The 20,520-nt window shown below is 36.5% G+C and overlaps 1 protein-coding gene across 2 annotated transcripts; it reads right to left on the bottom strand.

The window, feature by feature from the left end:
* Positions 1-1,626: 1,626 nt before the first annotated feature.
* Positions 1,627-16,726, bottom strand: LOC112528759 (cleavage and polyadenylation specificity factor subunit 3-II). Of its 2 annotated transcripts, none has more exons than XM_025139832.1 (13): positions 16,471-16,726; positions 16,188-16,365; positions 14,405-14,477; positions 13,726-13,840; positions 13,040-13,113; positions 11,774-11,910; positions 10,357-10,420; positions 7,099-7,164; positions 6,207-6,276; positions 4,162-4,266; positions 3,921-4,062; positions 3,215-3,311; positions 1,627-2,512 (listed from the first exon to the last, which is right to left on the bottom strand). In XM_025139832.1, the coding sequence occupies exons 1-13, from the start codon at positions 16,493-16,495 to the stop codon at positions 1,748-1,750; spliced, it is 1,911 nt and encodes a 636-aa protein (XP_024995600.1). In that variant the 5' UTR covers positions 16,496-16,726; the 3' UTR covers positions 1,627-1,747. The 2 variants fall into 2 exon arrangements, with proteins under 2 accessions (XP_024995600.1, XP_024995598.1); XM_025139830.1 differs by having other exon boundaries at positions 13,726-13,855.
* Positions 16,727-20,520: the final 3,794 nt, after the last annotated feature.

The following is a 20,520-nucleotide window of genomic DNA, read 5'->3' on the forward strand; positions in this document are numbered from 1 at the left end:
TCACCTCAAACCCATAACTGCCTTTAGTGTCTGCTCCAAGGAGTTTTACGTCAAGAACTCTTGAACCTTAGTGCGTACCCATTTCTCTAGTCAAGTTCCACATCAAGAGCCTTATTAAACCTTTAGTATATAGTCATCGTCCATATTTAAGCCCAAAAAAACCGTTTTTGGACTAGACATCATCTATAGGTCAAATACCTCTGGATGAAATCAAATATTCGAAGTGTAGTTCCATAAAGACGTAAAATATCAAGACTTGGCATAAATAAAGCTTAATAAATAAATGTGAACTAACATGTTAGGTTCTTAGTGAAAACCTGAAACCAAGTAGAACCCTAAGATTAGAGGTGATGTCTTGAAGCTTTGAATCTACCACTTTCTCCCTTGGATAAAGTATCAATAAATGCTTTGAAATTTATCTTAAATCAGCTCCAGAAAGTGATTCACGAATTTAATAAAAGTAAAAAGGGAGAATGAGAGTAGGTGGGAAAAAGGTGAAGAGTAAATGAGAAAGGAGATGAAAAACACTTACACTGGAGCCGAACAAGTCAAAAAGTGGCTTAGATCGTGCCATAGGGTGCCCGACCCTCTGCCCCTCATACACGCCCAACCTCTTGCCTCTATTTCACGCACGGGGCGTTTTCTTCGTGATCGGGGAGCAGCCCAAGTGCCCAAAATCGATTTTCTGCCTATCTTTCACGTCCGAGGCTATTCTTTCACTCCCGAGGAGCACAAACAAGTATCGTTTGGACCTTCTTTCACCTCCTAACTTCAAACCCAAACACCACCCAACTTCAAATACTTAAATTCTTGACATTTTTAAGGTAAAAAATAAGAATAAATATAAAACCTTGGAATTTTACTTGCCCAAAATTTTCCGGATGTTACATATTATGAAATGTTAAACTTTATTAACTTTTAATGATATCATTTTTGATCATTTTACATTTTCGACTAGCTTATCAGCTAGTTTGTGCCAAACAATTTAGTTTATCAGCCGACTTGTCAGCTAGTTTGCCAAAAATAACCTAAGTTTTAGAGATTTCTCCAAATTCAAAGATTTCTAGTTTCTTTCTTTCTTTATATAGAGTCTAGCATAATTGTTAGAAACAAAACTTCAAAATATTTAGAATCTATTGGAGGTGCTTTTAATTCACTTCCGAGAACAATAACAGAAACACAGGAACAAGTCATGTTTTCCATTTTTTTTTATCAACCTGGATATCCAATCCGCTATGCGAGCCGACTAATCCCAGGGCGACCACCTGCTTTGCAGATAACCCGAAGTCACCGTATTTGAACCTCCGTCACCATAAGGGGATTTTTATTCCTACTTTGATTTGAACTTGGGACCTCCTACTACTTTTGACCTTTGGAGTAAAGCTCAAACCAATTAGGCACCACCCTTGTGGTTTCATGTTTTCCATTTAAGGGTCCCTCTATTTTGAGAACCTATAGTTTGAGAAAAAAAAACCCTATTTTAATAAACACATCTTCAAAAATACATTAACATCATAAACATTTTCAATCTATAAGCCCTTAGATGAGACACTCTTAAATAAAAATGGGACCAACCTACGTTCAATTTCATGTAGTTTGTGCAAAAAAAATTAACATGCAATCGGGAGACAATACTCGCGTAAGTGAAATAATATACAGTTCGACCAAAATACGTTCATTTTCAGATTCTTACACTACCAACAAGAACTCGGTTTAACAAAATTGTCTCCATAAATTGATGTTAATTTTACAAATCAACACCTGAATCCATGTTCTTCAATAGAGATATAACTCTCCAAGCAAGCTTCATATCCAGATTTGACCAATTGCAGCAAAAATATATGCCTTCAGAAGACCCATCACCATTACCATCACCATCACCATTTCTTCTATGAGGGCACTTATCATTCTTACATATCGAAAGCCGAAAAGAGTTCACCTCAAGACTTCCCACGCGATCCTGCATCCCCACCTCATTCGACAATTTCATATTCAAAACCGAAAGCAACAAGTTCTCATCAAAAACAGAAATTTCTTCAATGGCAGGCAAAACTCTTTTTAAACTGCATATATGCAATGCAAAACAGTAACCAAACTCAACTTCAGCTTTTTCGGTTCCAAGCATGGTTAGAAGCTCATCCTGGTGTAAAATCTTGACCTTTTGACCCTTCTCCATAGCTAAGATTCCTTCGGTTACTCTTTCATCACAAACCTCTAGTGGGGCCATGGCTTTAACTTCATCTTTTAGGAACTTGAAGTTGGGTGTTAAAGAACTACGGATGAATGTGTTTGAGGCATCGGCTTTGACAAATTGGGTTGAAGGGAAAGATACAGTTTCGGTATTTGCTGGATCATAACATTGAATTCCCAGTTCTGATTTGATTCTTGCTTTAAGCAGATCCATTTTTGGTTTTTCGCCATGTACAAGTACTACATGTTTGGGGGAGAGAAATTTGACGAGATCCATAATTCCTTTGGCATCCGTATGGGGACTAAAAGACAGTTGATGAATCTGAAAAAGAAAACTATATGTGAGAACAAGATTTGTATACAGGTGCTTTGTAGCATTTGAACAGGAAAACATATATTTCTTATGTTGAAGGCATACTTGAGATAGTTTAACGGAAAAAAAAAAAAAGTTGACGTATCACACATGCCTGCCTCATTCAAACCATATCATTTTCTCTTCAAATACCTTGAAGGGGGAATGGGAAAAAATAAAAGATGTACTCCCCTTATTCATAACAGCAAAATTACTCTTTCCAGTGAACTTTTAGTCCAGAAATACCATTTACCCGTTAGTAATCATTTAAAAATGTGTTGTTTTTGTCAACCATGGGTGTCTGGGACAGCTTGCACGCACCTCGACTAATCCCGTAGGGCCGTGAAGAGAACAACTAGGGAAATCGTTAGTGGCCTTGAGGAGACTTGAATTGGCGACTTATGGGGAGGAGCCCCAAGGCCTAGCCTTTATTTGCTGGTTAAGCTGGCCTCAAGGTTACCATTTCAAAATGTTGATAGCAACTGACTTGGATTTACAAGATTCTGTTATTTTGTCATTGTTGAAGGACATTTTACTAAGCTTCATTGAACTATGTGCCCTGCCAAGCTTTGCATTTATCATGTGATGGACATATTAAATATAAAAAACACAATAATTACATAAAAAGATCAATAGACGATGGATATACGGAGAGAAGGCACAGAAAGGAACCTGGCAGCGCACATCAATTTGTGTGTCCTTATCCAAATCAACTTTTGTGGGCTTACCAGACATCAATTTGTGTCCCACGGTTCCAGCAACACAGTACCTACGGAGAAAACAGGAAAAAGAACTCATGGATATAAAAAAACTATGTGAAAGAGGCTGAAAGGCGTTACTTCTTTGATTAATTAACAAAATATGAGCTCAGCAGATACAAGCAAGCAGGATCTGAACTAAGTGACATGTAATGCGGGATCTTTCAGATCGTCCAGAAAAGTAGGATATCAGGATTAGAAAATCTGAAAAAGTAGTTCCATGACTATTGAGAAGAGAGTGGTCGATATGTGCCATTAGTGTTCTATGCCACAAGCAAATTGCAAACCAAGAGAAGATCATTAAAAATATAATGTAATGTAATTTAGATAAGATGAACTTATAACGCCATTGCTTATATGTTGCCTTTCATTGTGCTTTCTTCATTTGTTCTTTTTCTTTTTTGCAAGTCGGGAGTCTTCTTGGAAACAGCCTCTATGTCTCGTGAGACGGAGGAAAGATTTGCATACATCTTACTCCCCAAACCCTACCTTTGGGTGGTGCACTGGGTCTGTTGGGTTTGGTTTGGTTTACTTTGATAAGTTGAACTAACTAAAAGATGCGAAGATGTATCAAGTTGTCAGTTTGGCTCTAGCAACTGGAATGTAAAAAGGAATAATACCCTGGAAGTGTAATAAGGTTTGCTTCACTAGGAGCCCAATGCTTAAAAACTTCAAGTGAAAAACCACCACTAATCATTCCTGGTGTAGCAAAAAGAACACAGGGTCCAGGAGCATCTAGTAACGAGCGGTCAAAGCTGTGAACTGCAGCAACCAAACCCCAGTTAGTTATGAGCCAAGTAAGCAAGAGTGAACATGCAAGGTTGCATCATAGAGAAAAGGCTGAGATTTTAATGGCGGTACCATTTTTAAAATCAAATGCGTTTCTAGTAGCATATGTATCTTTCACCTTCTGGCTAGTCCAATTAATGAGCACTTTGTAATACAAATTAGCTTGCATTGTCAAACCTGAAAGAGACAAATATAAATGAATAGATGATCTATCTCCTCTTTTTGGAATGCATTCAAGCAAAATTGAATTCCGAATACTTGGCCTTTATAGCCTTTTACAGAACAACATAACAAGCTCGATAAGCAAATAACAAAGTGTGACATCCCGTTGCCGGGGGTATCGTCCTTTGCCCTTAGTACAAGTGAAGTGAATGAAAGAAAACTTCATATCTTAAACTTTTATTTCATTATAATAGAGTTAATACAGCAGCGGAAAATGCGGAAATTTACAACTTATAATATTCTAACATCCTAGAATAGCAATACTTTAGTTTGTTCCTACTCCTTGATTCCTGAGATAATACATGAATACGTAAGCTTTAAGCTTAGTGACTAGTTATGATTTCATGATAAAACATTCTTTCCGAACAATTAAAACAATTCTGATAAACTTTCATGTATAAAAACATTTCTTTGAGATCTCATGGTTACATGTTAAGTAAACCAACTTCTCACATGTTCTTTAACCTCGGGTCCACATAAGTGTTGCCCAATAAGGTCCGTTTGCAAGACGTACCTTCTTTCTATATCCCGTACGTTGGATATTTAAATGGTTATACTTAACATGTATACAAACTTCCATATACCACATGTACATCATGACATAAGAGGTGTATTTTGCCACATAATCATAACATAACTTTTACAAGAAGATATGGCAATACTCTTTCATGCATAAAACATTTATATATATATATAGCATGTATGTATCCCAATAAATTTCATAATGTACTCACCTTATTTATACCCTGCTTTTGGACTTTCTAACTCACTTCTTAGTCTTTGTTATGCTAATCTTGGGATGAAAACAATGAGCCCTTTAAGCTTTTATTTAAAGGGTGTAAGGTATGCTTTAAGGTACTTGTTCACTTAGCTTTTCAACTTGTAAATCTCTAAGGATATGCCACATATGTACTTGTTCATTGATAGCCTTGCCTTGTAATGCTTTTAGGGTTGCCACAAATTCCTTTTCTCTTACAACTTATTCTCTAGGCTTGCTTTGTCATAAAGAGTAGGCTTGCTTTGTCACATGATTTTTGTGGCTCATGTTGTTTGTTTTTAAGTAGCTTAGTCTACTTATGTGCTTATTGGTAAGTAGCTTTGTAAGCTACTTGTATGCTTGCTTGCTTATTTATTTCTATAGTTAATATTTATTTATTTTATTTTTTACTAAAAGACGTTATTCACCTCGTTTTAGTTCTTATATTAAAGGCCTTTAGAAACAACTTAACTTTATAAGAAATTATGATAAAGATATGTATATATCTATATACCTGGCTGAAAATTAGGGTTGTTACACAAAGGGATTGCCAGAGATCAATACTCCTATCATCCAATTGAATACGTAGTGAGGCTTGTAGAGAACAAGACAGTTAGTCCTATCCACACTAAAAAAACAGAAAATCCAAATCCTAAGTTTTTGGGTTCATGGTCATGGGGTGGCAAATTACCAGTCCAAATGAACCAAAACCCTAGTAAGACCAACACGATATGATAATTAACCAAAACTTTGTACCCAATGAGCTTCACATGTCCATTTGCCCAACGTGTTTGAGGTTTCATGAGTATGAGGGTTGGATAGAGAAGGACGAAAGATGTTTATCTAAACTTCATCTTTGGAGACCCAAGAGCCAAAACGCTTCAAGATCATGAGATAGATATGGTACACCCTAAGAGGAGTAGTATAATGTTGCCTTATAAATATGTGCACTTTTAGGCAGATAGGTGCATATTACTATAAGCCTTAAATTATAATTTATACATCCATGACATCTATATTGAGATGGCTGACAAAGTTCTAGAATGGATTCTAGTTAGTCCAAGTAGATTCAGGTAAATTTTCAAAAGGATAACCGTTGTTCCGGTATAGGTAACAAGGGAGAACGCAAAGACCAAACCTGCTGAGAAGTATATAGGAACCTTCAGATTCATCCGCTCCCAGTAATCATCCAGCAATATACAGAGTTCCTGTTACAACGATCCATAAACTTGTTACAAACATAAGGTACACTTATAAAACAATTAATTTAGACAAACTGAATGCAACTTAAGAACAATTACAAGTGAAGGACAAATCTAACCATCTGAGCAGTTCAATTCCCAACCGAGTGGGCATATATCAGTGCCAGACAATTTGTAAGTGTTTATGTATATCTAATCATAGTAATGATAACTTCCATGCTTAGCCACTCAGAATTAGCTCTACAATATTATTCCAAGATGCAGGGTTGTAGTTTGAAACAGTATCCTATGAGACATAAACAGTTACTAAGTAGAAATATCTCTTACAAGGTTTCAAGTCGGTTTCTTAACATGTGCAGATGTGTGGTTGGTTCCCTTTCACTGAGAAGCTCAATTCTTTTTTTTTTCTTCTTACTTGTTAGCACCCTCGTTGCATGTGATCAAAGGCAAACTACATGAATTTGTGGTTATCTACTGTTGGAATATGTTCTAAACTTAATTAAGCTAAAGGGCACACACAAAAACTTGAATAAATTGAGATCGTAGGCTAAGTTCAATGATATTGTCTGTCAAAGTTGTAGACAAGCTTGGTATTGCTTTGTGGACTTCTGCTAGGAAAAATAAGTTTTATTCCAACTAAATATACTCCCATATGACCATTTAAAGAAAACCACCTATGGTTGAACTTTTACAAATGGATAACAAAAGGTTGAATTCAAAACAATTCACGACAGTCATCAGTTAGCGATAAACACGGTGACTGGATTTTTGAACCACTTCAATACTCATGAGTCATGAGTGCATTATGCAGATAAGTCAAATGAAAACCTGAGCCCTTCCAAGAGCAAATGTAGGAATCAACACCTTCCCTCCATTGGCAACACATTTATGAACCTGCGAGCACCCTTCCAAAAGTAAGATAAAACAAGTACAACTCTAAAGACAAAATACAACAAAAGTTTTCAGATGAAAATGAAAAGCAAGTACCACAGTACGATGTTATTACATGTTGCTGATGAATAAATGATGTACATACAAGTGGCATACGCATTAAATCATTGTCTGTAAAGGATCTACGTGACTACACAGCGAGAATGCAATAGTGAGCAATTTTGGAAATGATATTGTGTGAATTGGTAAAGATGGGGTAGGCGTGATGTTAAGAAGAAATGATAGAGAAGCACCTTACAATATATGTACTCTGGATTTCACATTAAGCACAGAGAAGCTAAAGCATTTTAGAGATGCTATCTCAGTGCAAGTACCTGGAAGAAGTTGAAGAGATCTTTCACTAATAAGAGCAAGGTCAAGGATGCAGGATTGCACATGGCAATCATACTATTCATTGGCAGAAAAAATAGATTGTAGGACGAAAATTAATGGGGTCCCTACATTGGCTAGTAGGGAGTCAAATGCATAGAAATTAGTGTGAGGAGCAAAATAAATGTAGGATGAAAAGTGAAAAGTGAAAATTAATGGGCTCTCTAAAGATATTTACCAAACTCTAACTGGGTAAGCGTTCACCACGTCACTTACCTTACCGGGTGAGCATGGCAAGGACCGAGAATCTTGCCCAGTAACTAAGGGTGGTGACTCTTACTTGGTTAGCGCTACCAGGTAAGAGACACTTAAGAACAATCTTATTACGCCATTTTGATGGCCAAGAATCTTACGTTGTAAGATAAGTGAAGGTGGTGACTCCTACCTGGAAAACACTTTTACCCGGTAAGTGTTGGTAAATCTCCCCCAGGTCTTCCATGTTGTATGCATAACAGGTCCAGCCAATGAGAGGCACACATATAATTATGTAGTGGAAACCATAGGTTAAGGTGAGGCATGGCCACATGATTATGAACTCTTGCTCATGTCAAGGGATGGTAAAGCTTGTGTATTGTATCGAATTAAACCACACGTTCCACCGTTTGTGCATCCTTAGTCAATTCCTTTAGGGTTTTCTAGTGGGCACCAAACAAATATCTTGGGTTAGTACTGTCATGGTAATGGTGCACCTCCTAATCCACAGACGAGGAAAGATGACTTGCTTGATAAGGAAGCATCAGGAAAGATCAAGGGATTTCTAACGTTAAAAAACATCACCAACCTTCAGAAGGAAGATGATATGCTTCAAGTCTTAAACCCAAAAGCATGGATGTGCAACGTCAGAACAGGAATCAGATCCCATTCGTGAACGACTGGTGGGTCAGCCAATCAAAGCTGAGCATTTTGTTTGTGCACTTATACTTCCTATCATCCACTCCCTTTGGTAAGGTGGTAGAATTGTATGCTGCAAACGATGACGGTTCATCTCTTGCGATCTTGATTTCACAAATTCTTGAAATAGAACAAATTCAAGACTTCCGGCTGCAATGATCACAAGTTAGAATGAACACTCAAAAGCAATATTCTGTTCAGTGAACTCCAGGCACAAATGGTCAGTTTCTCTGTTGGTGATGATACTAAGTTGCTTACCAGACCATTACTCAGTATGGAATAGCAGTGGGCGCGTTCTGTTTGGTCCAAACATGTGCCCTCCAAAGTATAGTGCTTCCAATGACTACACGATGTCATTCCAGCGAGGGAGGTGCTCATTCACCACCTCATTTCATTTACTACCCAAGATGGTTGGGGCAAAGAAGATCTGGAATCAACCCCTCACGGCCTCACCTATTACTGCACTGCCAATAGACGAACAGCATCTGGAAGTCTCTTTCAGAGGTGGGTGGGGTATGCAATGAGTAATCTCGTATAATTGTCATCAGTTTGACAGTGATTGGAACTAAGGGATTGATTTAGTTGCCCATAGTGGTGAAAATTAATTGGTTTGTGGCATCGTATGGTGCATTTGGTTCTCCCGCAATCAGGTAATATTCAACAACAAAGCTTGTGTCAGTGGAGGCTGTTCAAAGATGAAGAGTTTCTAGTGCATTTTGGAACCAAAATTCTTTCCTGAGCACCAATGTCCACACACAGATAACTCAACCTTGGATTCTTTCGGGACAAGAAGTTGCGTATGAATCTGTTTAGCCATGTGACAGATCTCGCTGCATCTTTTATCGCCTTAGATCTCCTCTCAATCGAGTTATTCACTTGAGTAGTTATTTGAATTGAAGTCTTCCTTCAAGCTTGTAAACTTTCTTCAACTTTGTTAAAGCTTTGATAAAATTTCCTACTTTTACCTCGAAAAAGGACCTACATGGGCTAGGAGCAGTTAAAAATCACTTGCACTAAAAGAGGGCGTAAAACTTTTGTCACTGATAGGAGAGTATGGAGGAATGCAATTCAGCCAACTAGGTTGGATCATCCTCTCTCTTAACTTCTCCTCTTAGAAATATTTTAGAATCTTTTATGACAGGCACCTATCTGAACTACATGCAATTGAGGACTCGTTATCGTATTGATGTTTGAATTTCCATTTGTTCATTTCTTCCTATAACCATTGCAGTTTCTCCAGCATTTGTGGCTTTCGGTCATCACTTACATGCCTCGTTTAACAATTCTAGAATATATTCATACAGCAACATGCCTACTATCATACGAGTCCAGGTCAGTTAAATCAAAACCAAAATTCCTATACTACACATCAGAGAAATAATACCTTAAGACATTACTAGACAAAACTGTCTTCACGGAAACAGCCTCTCTACCCCTTGGGGTAGAGGAAAGGTATGCGTACATCCTCCCCCTCCCCCCCGGCCCCCCCGCGGGACCTTGTTTGCGGGATTTACTAGGTTTGTTTGGTTTGGTTTCGTCTTACTAGACAACAAAAAAGGGTCTAATGTGTAAAAAATAGATGCATTTATGCAACTCAAATAGCCAGTTAAGAAGCTTCATCATAAAGATATATAAAGGCTACATTCTGATTGTGGCTGAAGATTAGTAAGCATACTATATATGATAAGTAATTATCCTGTTGATAGCAGGAATCATTGTTCAACAGTATCATCTAAAACATCCTTACGAATTTATTTCTTGTTATAGTGTTGCCTGTACTAGCAACCAGCCCAAGTAAATAGTAGAACTCTTAAAGAACAATTGAGTCTAACAAAGATTAGTGCTGCTAAATATGCTGAAATGAAGCTTACATACAGCCTTAAGAAATTCCCTCTCTCGAGCATATTTTGAATCACGAATAGTTGTCGCATATGTTGACCTGCAAGAAGTAAACTGTTACTTGAGATCCTATAGCTAATACTTACAAATTTTGGTGCAGAACTCGAGCATCTAAAATCACATTAAAAAAAGCCTAGTTTCTGTGGCATATCATCAAGAGAGTGGCAAAAAAAACATACATAATAGCTAACATGCCTCTATTCCCTAAGGGAAGCAAGCAACAAGCAACAACCAACAACAATAAGGTCCAGATAAGGGAAGGAAGTATTTAACAGTAAAAAGAACAGAAGAAAGATTCTAGTCAGAGACTTGGGTCAGAGTTCATCAGACATGTACTTCCTTTCATCCTGAGCAAACTTCTCCATGAACTTTTCATCTTAAAAAGTATTGCCCATTGACAAAAATGTTAGTCTACAAGGGCTCCTTAGATGTCATGTTTCATTTTCATATCATGTGCTTTTTAGAAGTACGAACTGAGCAATAATCTATCTTGGATAATTTCTCTTAGTTGTATACTTGGATACAATCTGTATTGAAAGACAAAATGGTAGATGATTGATAAATTTAGGCGGCAGACAAAATATGATGGAACTGCTAGTGGCAGAAAACACCACCCACACAACCTGAACTCATGGTTTTGGACTTCTATAGGTGCCAATGAAAACAAAGTTTGAAACTTTTGTGCAACCTATCGTACGAATCAAAGATTGGGCTCTAGGAAACTGAACTACTGGACATTAATGAAAATAAATTGCACTTAATGTTAATTAAATGAAATAATGGCTAACATGCCTACTATTCCCTGCGAACCCCACTTTTTTAAATCTTCGAATAACAAAGCAAATGATACAAAATAGAAATCCCCTAATGAAGTGAGATTTCTGAATCTACAACATATTGGCATACCATTCTAGATATGTTTCTTTGTCTCCCCATGTTATTTCAAAACATGTTAGTGTTGTTTTGTGGATTTCTGTCTAGAGTGTATTGATTCATGAATGGAAATGTAACTCTGTTCGTGTTTGATTATGTCGCAAAGGAACAAATTAGACAAGAGAACACTACGAATGATGTAAGTATATTTTGGTTTAAACATAACTAGAATGATTATGTTTGTGCCATATATGTATATATAGTATATAAAGTTTTACAGAAAAGGTTGGAGTGGATATGTCAGATGAACCAAATCCTCATTGAATTTTATTTTCCATTAGAAGGGGCTTGCACATCCAATTAGATTCCTATTCTTGAAATTAATATAGCAATTCTCAACTTCATTCATGAATTGACAACTATCTAGTATCTAGAATTCTAGATACAGAAAAGGCACACAAAACAAATGAAAGAACTCAAGGAAAAAAAAGGTAGTACAACACAGATATATGTGTCTTACTCAGTTATAAGAACGTCTAATTGCATTCGGTCGATTTGAGCTGCTCCAAGATGCCTATCAGGTGTCATGTTATAATCTCCTGTGTATACCATAGCAGCATCTCCCATACTGGCATAAAACATTGCAGCTCCAAGGACCTTAAACACAATCCAAAATATGATTTAGAAAAACAAAATATAATGTAGAAGCAAGGTTCTAATGAAAAAAAAAGTAAGATCATTCTCATAAAAAACACATAGTACTCTCCATTATACAGAAAATGTCCTGATTTGACTTTTGAAAGGTTAAAGTACAGACAATCAACTTTAAAATTGATGCCTTTTGCACACACTGTCTCACACCAAAGTACTTCAATAACTTTTAAAACCTTCAATCTAACAAGTTACAAGACTTTCAGTATGTCTCAAGACTTTTCAAAGTTTTTTGCATTCACAGAAACATCTCTACTCCTTAGGGTAGAGGAATTGTATTACATCCTACCCCCCCCCCCCCCNAAAAAACCCTACTTCAGAGTCGGATATATTGGGCTCTTTTGGTTTGGTTTAATCAACTTTGACATCGAGATGAAATTGTGTACTTTTGGATATAAGTACATTACATACATGAATAGCTACAAGAAACAGAGAAAGTTGCTCCAAATGAAAGGAAAAATAGATAATAGGAGTTGAACTCGGGAAAGCATAGGTTTGATATTTAACAGTCAATTATAGCAGAATCATACAGGCACGATGTTCTTAAATTAGCGCCAACTGTGAGTCTTCCTTTGAAATGAATAAATAGAAGAAAAATATAATAGGATGATCAAGGGGTGCTCAATATCATAAATGAAAGAACATGTCTCAGAAGTAAAACGATAACAGAATCCCAGCTGTTGTATTAACAGTTGACAAACAGTCAGATCAATGTATTAGCCATCGTCAAATTCCAAACCTATTCCATGAGCATAGGCCCAACTGTAAAGGCACTAGCACCAAGGAACCTCGTTACAAATTATTGTGGACTGCCATTTTAACATATGTTAAGTATATCTTGGATCAAACATGAAACATAAAGGATAAGTTGTTTAATGAAAACCACGGAAGGGGATGCATCATGGCAACAGTTCTATTTCAATTGCAGCATCAATATATATCATATTCAAAGAAATATCAAAAGAGATCCATGCTAAGTCCCTAAAGAAAGATGAATGGAGCATTTAACTGAATTAATCAGCAAAAGGCAAACATACTCAAATCTGTTAGGAGCTTTAAAGTTCTAGAACCATACATGTCCAGCATAGTAAGCACGGATTTGAAGGTCCTTATCAACTTGCACCGTTTGCTTGAGATCCACGGCGGTAACTGAGCAAAAAGCAGCAAGAGGATGAGTTTTTTTTAAGTATATAATATTTATATACGGAAAACAGAACAAATAAACTCACACACCCTCCTCACCTTTGGTGAGGTTTGAACCCTTGACCTCCTAGGAGGCCGGGGACTCACATACCACTAGGCGATGGGATGAGTTTGATGGCACTATTATGACTTTTATATATATTTTCAAGTATTCAGTTGTATGAGTTACAATATGTGAAGCAAGTAGTTGGCAAAAGGCTATTAAATCATCTCTACAAGATTCCCTTTCGTAAACAAGTAATATTAATGTCAAAGATCAGTCAATGAAACAGAAATACGGATTCAGATAAAATAAATGAGAAAGAGATATGGGCAGTAGCAGCAATGGTGTGTGGTTATGCTGAAATGCATCACAGCCAGTTACAGAACTGTAAAGAATCATGCATATCATAATGTATAAGATGAACCACAGAGTTGAATAAACCACATTTTTTCAGCAAATATGAGTCAAATGTTGGATCTTTCGATGAAGCTTTCATTCAAGAATGAGTAAACCACAGAGAATAAAACCAATTTTTTTTGGCCCCGCATGGAAAGGCAAAAAGGAAGGTTTGATACCTTTCTTCATACAGTCAAGGATGTTTTCATAAGTGAACTGCTCTTCCTCTCCCCTTCCAACCATCACCTTCCGGTAATCTTCTAGCATAAGGGGAGCCAAAGCTTTGGTAGGATACTGTAGAAAAGTTAACTGCATGTTTGTCAAATGCCTTGAATTTCCAGATATGAAGTCTTTTAAACATACCGAATAACAATGTTTGTTGGACTAGATGCAGATCTTTGATAAAACCTTACACTCCAATACTTATTACATGAATCATGTTATGAATTATGATGTGAAGCTAATCAAGAGTGAACTGAAGTAAACTTAAGTAAATGAGTGTGCATAGTTCCTTGGTGCTCAGTAGGAACCCAGGAGGCAAGTTCAAACACAATCAACGATTAAATGAGGATGACATTTTCACTGCAGGTGTCTAGTTCTTTTAGTCATTCTTTTGTTTCAAGACATGTTGTTCCCTTTTCTGTAGCTATGCCTACAAACGTTCATTACTTGCATGTTGCCTAAAGTAGTAAAGTGACATTGAATATAATCATGGCAAACCCTATAACACCAAACGATATTAACCCTCAAGTCAACCCTGTGAGTCTTGTAAGAGGATGAAGAAATGCCAACATGCAGCATTTGCTTAAATTAAACAATACTTAACCCCATTAAAGAATGAAAGTAAACCGAGTTTACCGTCATGTAAATTGGTCCATTGTAACCACAAACTTCAGTGAAGTACGGAAGAGCTCCAATATGATCCAAGTGACTGTAAAATAGAACTTATATTAGTTCATATTGACTTGATTCAAAGATTATGTTACCAATGTGTACACTCGAACATATGCATGTACATCCTACTTCACATATCCACAGATAAGAATCTTTGTTTTGTACTACATTCATAAGATTATCATAATTTTTGAAAGAATACTATGCATGTTTTGTTCCCTTGATTTACATGATAACAACAAAAAGGAAAAACAGACATAAACTTGTAAAAGTGAAACCTGATCAAAACATGCCATTCAAGTACATGCTATTATCATGGAAAACAAAAAGTACAGGTTACTTCACCATTAAGATTGGTTCAAGCAAGAAAGATGATAGACAAACAAAATGTGATGCGAAAATATATCCTTAGCTATTGTAAAGGTTAACTTCTTTTGGCTTGAAGAAAGTTGGGCCTGATGGATCATAGGAATAGGCAGACCTAGGACCTTGGACATTATGAAATGTTTTAGCTGCAACAGTTGTTAGCAAAGATTGTCTTGTTTCTGTTACTGGAAGAGCAGCAGGAACGGAGTGTCCTTGTTCTTGTCTTTGTTGCTTGTTAGGACCTAGACAGTCTTTTGATTATTCATGTTTTGCTAGTGTGAATGATCACACCAAAATATGCTTCAAGGGTTCTAACTGCACTAACAAATAATTTGACTTATATTTACTACATCATGCCCAATAAACTAACAAAAACAAACACAGGCTACTCAGAGTACTGGTGACACTGAATAATGGAGTCAGTATATAAGCTAGTTAGTTCATTGTATCAGTTCTGAATCTGATTTCAACTGATAATATTGAAATTTCAACACAACCTTGTTGAGAGGTGATACCTGTTCAGAACACAAGCTCAAACGAGAAATGTATGTTTAGAGCCATACTAGAATAACGTCCTCTCAAAATTATGGACAAACAGTTTAGGCCTGCTTTAAGCTTTCAGTATTTATTGACTTTCATAGCTTCTAAAGAAGTTTGGGGGTTGGATAGTTTTGGCATCATTACTTTCCTCATGGTTTCTAAATTATCTGATGTCTTATCATAGAGAATGTACTTCCTTTGTGCAATTTCCCTTTTAGTGACAATATTTTGTTTTGCTGTTTAATAACCCATGAACAAGCCACACGGTTGTAGGAGAAAAATACACAATTTAGTGTCTACAAAGTAAAATAATCCATTACTGAGAGTTAATTAGTTGCTACTAATATATAGCAAAATAGCATTTGAAGAACCATTTTCCCCAATCCAAATTACATGCACTCTTTATCATCCATCACGTCAAATATATAGTCAAATCGGTACTTTAGATATTAATCCAATTAAAAAATGGTAGAATTTCCTTGGAACTAAATAGTAATCTAAGCTACTAAAAGATCAACACAAATTACTCCCTCCATCCTTTCTGATTTGTATCTTAAGAGCACAGCCAACCAGGAGTAAAGTTCAAATGGGCATGATTTATCTGAATTCGTTAAGAATAACAATAAGATAATTTATATACATTAAATCATGCAGAAATCACCGCAGAGAGTAAATTAAGAAATAATTGCTTGCAGCATTGTAGATTACAGACTACCACCATTTTGCAGTTTACAGCATTCGTATTGAGATTGATGCCATTATCATTTTTTCATTCACATCAACAGTAAATCATATATTAGTTAAACGTTTTAAGTAGAGTAAAGGAGGAGGTTTAGCTTACAAGTGAGTAATAATAACGCAAGAGAGGGCATCATCGAAGTCGCCGGATTTTGAAATAAGAGAGAAATCAGGGTAACGGCGGTGATCAGCATAACCCATATGCATCCCACAATCGAACATAATCCTTTTCCCATTGATAGATACTACCACACAGCTCTTACCTACCTCTTGTCCTGCGCCTAATTGTTTTACATTCAAATCAGATACCTTTCTCACCGAATCTAAGAAACAGTTGTAATGAAACACAAGTAATTAAGGCACAAGAGAGAGAGAGAGAGCAATACCTAGAACAAGACACTCAATCGCCATCGATTTTCTTCTGTATTGACTTCAAAGAAAATCCCTATGATGGGGAGAGTTTTGTAGAACTATAGTTGGCGCCCTTTTTTAGTTTGAACAAGAAGGTGGAAACCCGTAATACTTGGGTGGTTTTGTTTGCTCTTATCTGAGCTCTAAGAACGAACAGTAGCCAGTCAAACCCTGGGCTTCTCCGGCGGCACAAAGTTTCCCTTCTCCGCCTCACACCGGCAATAAACCACCGTTTCTTTTATGTGTTTTTGTTTCTTTCTTTTTGAAATGATGGGGGTGTTTGGATTGCTTACAAAGGGGCTTTTGGGATTTGCTTATTTTGGGATTGCTTATTTAAAACAATCTATTTTTTTTTAAGTGTTTATTAACTCAGGGCCTGTTTACTTGTGGTTTAATAAGCTTATCCGATAAACGGGTTTATTCGTACAGCCATTTTAGGCTGTTTACTTCGAGCTTATTCGGATAGACAGGGGCTTATTCGCACAGACCAAAATCATCACTTGTCCACATTAAGCCAACAAAAAAGACCCGCCTACCCTTGTAAAACCCACGCTCTATTTTCTCGACAGGTTTGCTCTTTTCCTCCAAAACCCTAATCGGCGATTTGCTGCTGATATTGCTTCTGATTTTGCTGCTCGTTATCCAATCTGCTGATATTGCTCGATTTTGATGCTCTTATGTTCGATTCGCTCGATTTTGATGCTTCCGATTTTGCTGCTCGATTCGGTCTTAGGTTCGATTTTGTATGCTCTGTTTGCTTTAGTACAGTTTCCTATTTTCCTTTTCTTTGTATGCTCTGTTCGATTTTGTATGCTCTGTTCGATTTTGCTGCTCGATTCGGTCTTGCTGCTCGATTTATTTTGTATGCTCTGTTTGCTGCTCTGTGTCCTGCTCGGTATATTGTTTGCTGCTTAAACCAGAGGTGCTTAAACCAGTATATTGTTTGCTGCTTGATTTCCTTTTCTGTGTCCTGCTCGGTTTGTGTTCATTATTTGCTTAAACCAGTATATTATTTGTTTCCTTTAGTACAGTTTCCTTTTTTTATTTTGGGTTTGTTTAACATGGGGTTGTATAACAGCAGCTTGTTAATATCCTTCCACTGCTGATTTGGGTTTGTTATACTCAGGGGTAAATTGGTCATTTCTGTTATTCAGACTGTTGATTCAGATAGAAAAGTAAACAACAACCCAAATTTATCCAGACAGCCAAATTTATCCAGACAGACAAATTTATCTATACAGGACTTAATAGAAAATTTGGTAAACAGCCCCTTACATGGTATTAAATTAGTTTAAATAAAATATGGTTAAAATTGTAAACTGATAATAAGTAGTTTTTCATAAGTAAGGAAAGATTAACTTATCAAAAACATCATATTACCGGTTTGGCACCGATATAAGCAGTTTTTTTTCTTATCCAAACACTAGAAAACAGCTTATCACCGGTATTAGACTGAAATAAGTTAAAAACAGCTTTTATAAGCAATCCCAAACATCCCCAAAAACGAGTTACAGAGTGGCATTTATAATAAGCATTTTAAGTGTTTGAATAAACAGTTTATATCAGTGTCAAATCAGTAATAAATAATTTTTGAAGAAGTTAAACTATTATAGTTTATAATAAGTTGGATAAAAACTTTTATAGAAAAATATGAGTTATTTCAAATAAACAATTTCAAACACCTCTAATTCGTGTAATAGTTTTATATTCTCCGTGATTTAATTAAAATCTCATGCTTTCATTATTTAAAGAGTAAATTGCAATTTTGGCCCCTGTGGTTTGTGTTTTTTTCTTGGTTTAGGTCTTTATAAAATTTTTATTGCAAGAAAACCCTAATAATGTGCAAAAGTGTTTGGTTTGGGTTCATAGACTAACTCCGTCAAATTCTCTCCTGTTAAACCAGTCATTTTTTTTTCCCACTTTTCATTAGAAACAATAAACTACATGGACCAAAATTTTAATTCTCTAAAATATATATACACATGCAAACCAAACCAGAGACTCACCGTTTACCGCCTAAATATCTGATCAAACTCCTCTCCCTGTCGCTTGCTCCGATCATCGTGGGGAACCCCATCGCCAATACCTTCCCCTTCCCATCGCCAGCCCTCTCCTTGAACCGTCTTTCTCTCGCTTTCTCTTCTCCCTCGACCTCTCCTTCATCTTCCTTGATTACTGAGTAATTTTTACCAGTTGACAAAAGAGGATAAGAGATCGATCAATGAAGATTTGAAACAAAAATCACAAAAATAGAGGATTTTCTCTGTTATCATCCCCTACTAACGTCTTTGTTTTCCTCCGAACAGTGACCACCATCAATCTTCTTGGTGACAACTTTGACGGCATCTCCAATCTCCATTAACAATAACGACTATCATTCTTACTTCCCCTATAACATCTTATTTACCTTCCCCTACAACTACGACTACAACTCTGGCGGATGCACGCTAAAGGGGTAGGGGGCACAGGGCCCCAACAAACTAACTGAAGAAACACCCAAATAAAACATAAGTGTTAGGTTTTTGGTCAAGAGCTATCAATAGTCAATCTACTCGCAATCAGATGAGTCTTCATAAGATTTCACTGGGATGCATACGTAAGTTAAATTTTATTTTAGCATGATATGAATCGTTGATAATGTGTACATATGCATGATATTTCAGTTATATACATGTTACGATATATTTTACATGTATGTTATTTTGTGAACAGTTGCATGCTATGTGTTTAATCAGTTTTCGAATAACTCTAGCATGTTATTTCATATTAAAGTTTTTATGATTAAAAGGTGGACATTTGACCAGTAAATCATGACTTTAGTGACTGATATTTCTATCTATTCCTAGAAGACACCTTCAAAAAAGAACAAATTCACGATTTAGGGGTCGTCGACGACTTGGGACGTGACTAAGCCTACCGGGAAAATCACTCAGATACATTTAAAGCAGCGAGACAATGTCTAAGGCAGGTTTTGGGAGACTAAACTTGTTGTAGAAGTAACCTGGTTATAAAATGGCAATCAAGAAGTGTTTGATGCCCGAAGGGGTGTGGCTTAACTCACTGAAGAAGTCGCCCAAACATGGAAATCAAATGGGGCTCTGGGCTATAGTGGATTTTTGGATTTGGACTAAGCTGCAATTGATCCATCCTTTTCTTCTTCTTGTCCAGCGGCTGCCGAATAAGAAAAGAAACAGAGAGCCCTAAATTTGAAAACGAAGTCGCGACTTTTTCTTCTTGTAATCACCATTTGACTATGTATGCCTATCCAAGCCCATTTTGATAAGTATGCCCACATCACACTTTAACAAAAATGCACTAATTTAATAGACATTTGAGAAATATGCCCATCTTTGTAAATCTGTGAAGTATATGCTCTATTTGTATCTAAATCCATCCTTTTAATACCCCCACACTCAGAGCATTGTATGTCCTCGACAATGAATATGTTAGCACGTAGCGGTGAAAATAAATCAAACAAGAGTTTCAACACATATAACATATCATGAGCTCGAGCTTTGCAACTAAGCATTGAAAAGTGGGCACACACACACAATCAAGTAGGCACAAGGACTCTCATAGATAGAAAAATTGAAATAGCACTCTCAAGTCACTTTCGGGTTAATGCATATTGCTCAAACCGTCACACATTAGTATGTAATCTTACACCAATGGAGAACCCGATTATTCAATCATGAAACTCTCTTTCCACGAAGGGATTTTCACACACACACACACACGCACACACACACACACACATATATATATATATATATATATATATATATTGAAGCATAATTCCCTTTGGATGATAAGGAATAGAGATGAAACATAGATTACCTTATCCTCATTTCCACCACCTTACTTTATGATATATTTTTTACTTAGAATGTTTTCTTGATTTTTTTCTTTCACTTTTTTCTTTCCTTTTCTCCTTTTTCTTTCTTTCATCCAACACAATAGTTCTAATTTTAAGCATAAGTGGATATCAGTACCACTTCATTGGTGATTGATCGGGTGAGTCGTGT

Source organism: Cynara cardunculus (assembly GCF_001531365.2).
Source record: "Cynara cardunculus var. scolymus isolate 2C chromosome LG 15, CcrdV1, whole genome shotgun sequence".
Classification (NCBI taxonomy): Eukaryota; Viridiplantae; Streptophyta; class Magnoliopsida; order Asterales; family Asteraceae; genus Cynara; species Cynara cardunculus.

Bases quoted from the DNA above. Each gene is read 5' to 3' on its own strand.
- LOC112528759 (XM_025139830.1), bottom strand. From the start codon at position 16,495: ATGGCGATTGAGTGTCTTGTTCTAG. The intron at 14,478-16,187 runs GTAAGCTAAACC...TCTATTTTACAG, and splicing joins TGCGTTATTATTACTCACTT to TCACTTGGATCATATTGGAG. The intron at 13,114-13,725 runs GTATCAAACCTT...CTTTTTGCTCAG, and splicing joins CCTTGACTGTATGAAGAAAG to TTACCGCCGTGGATCTCAAG.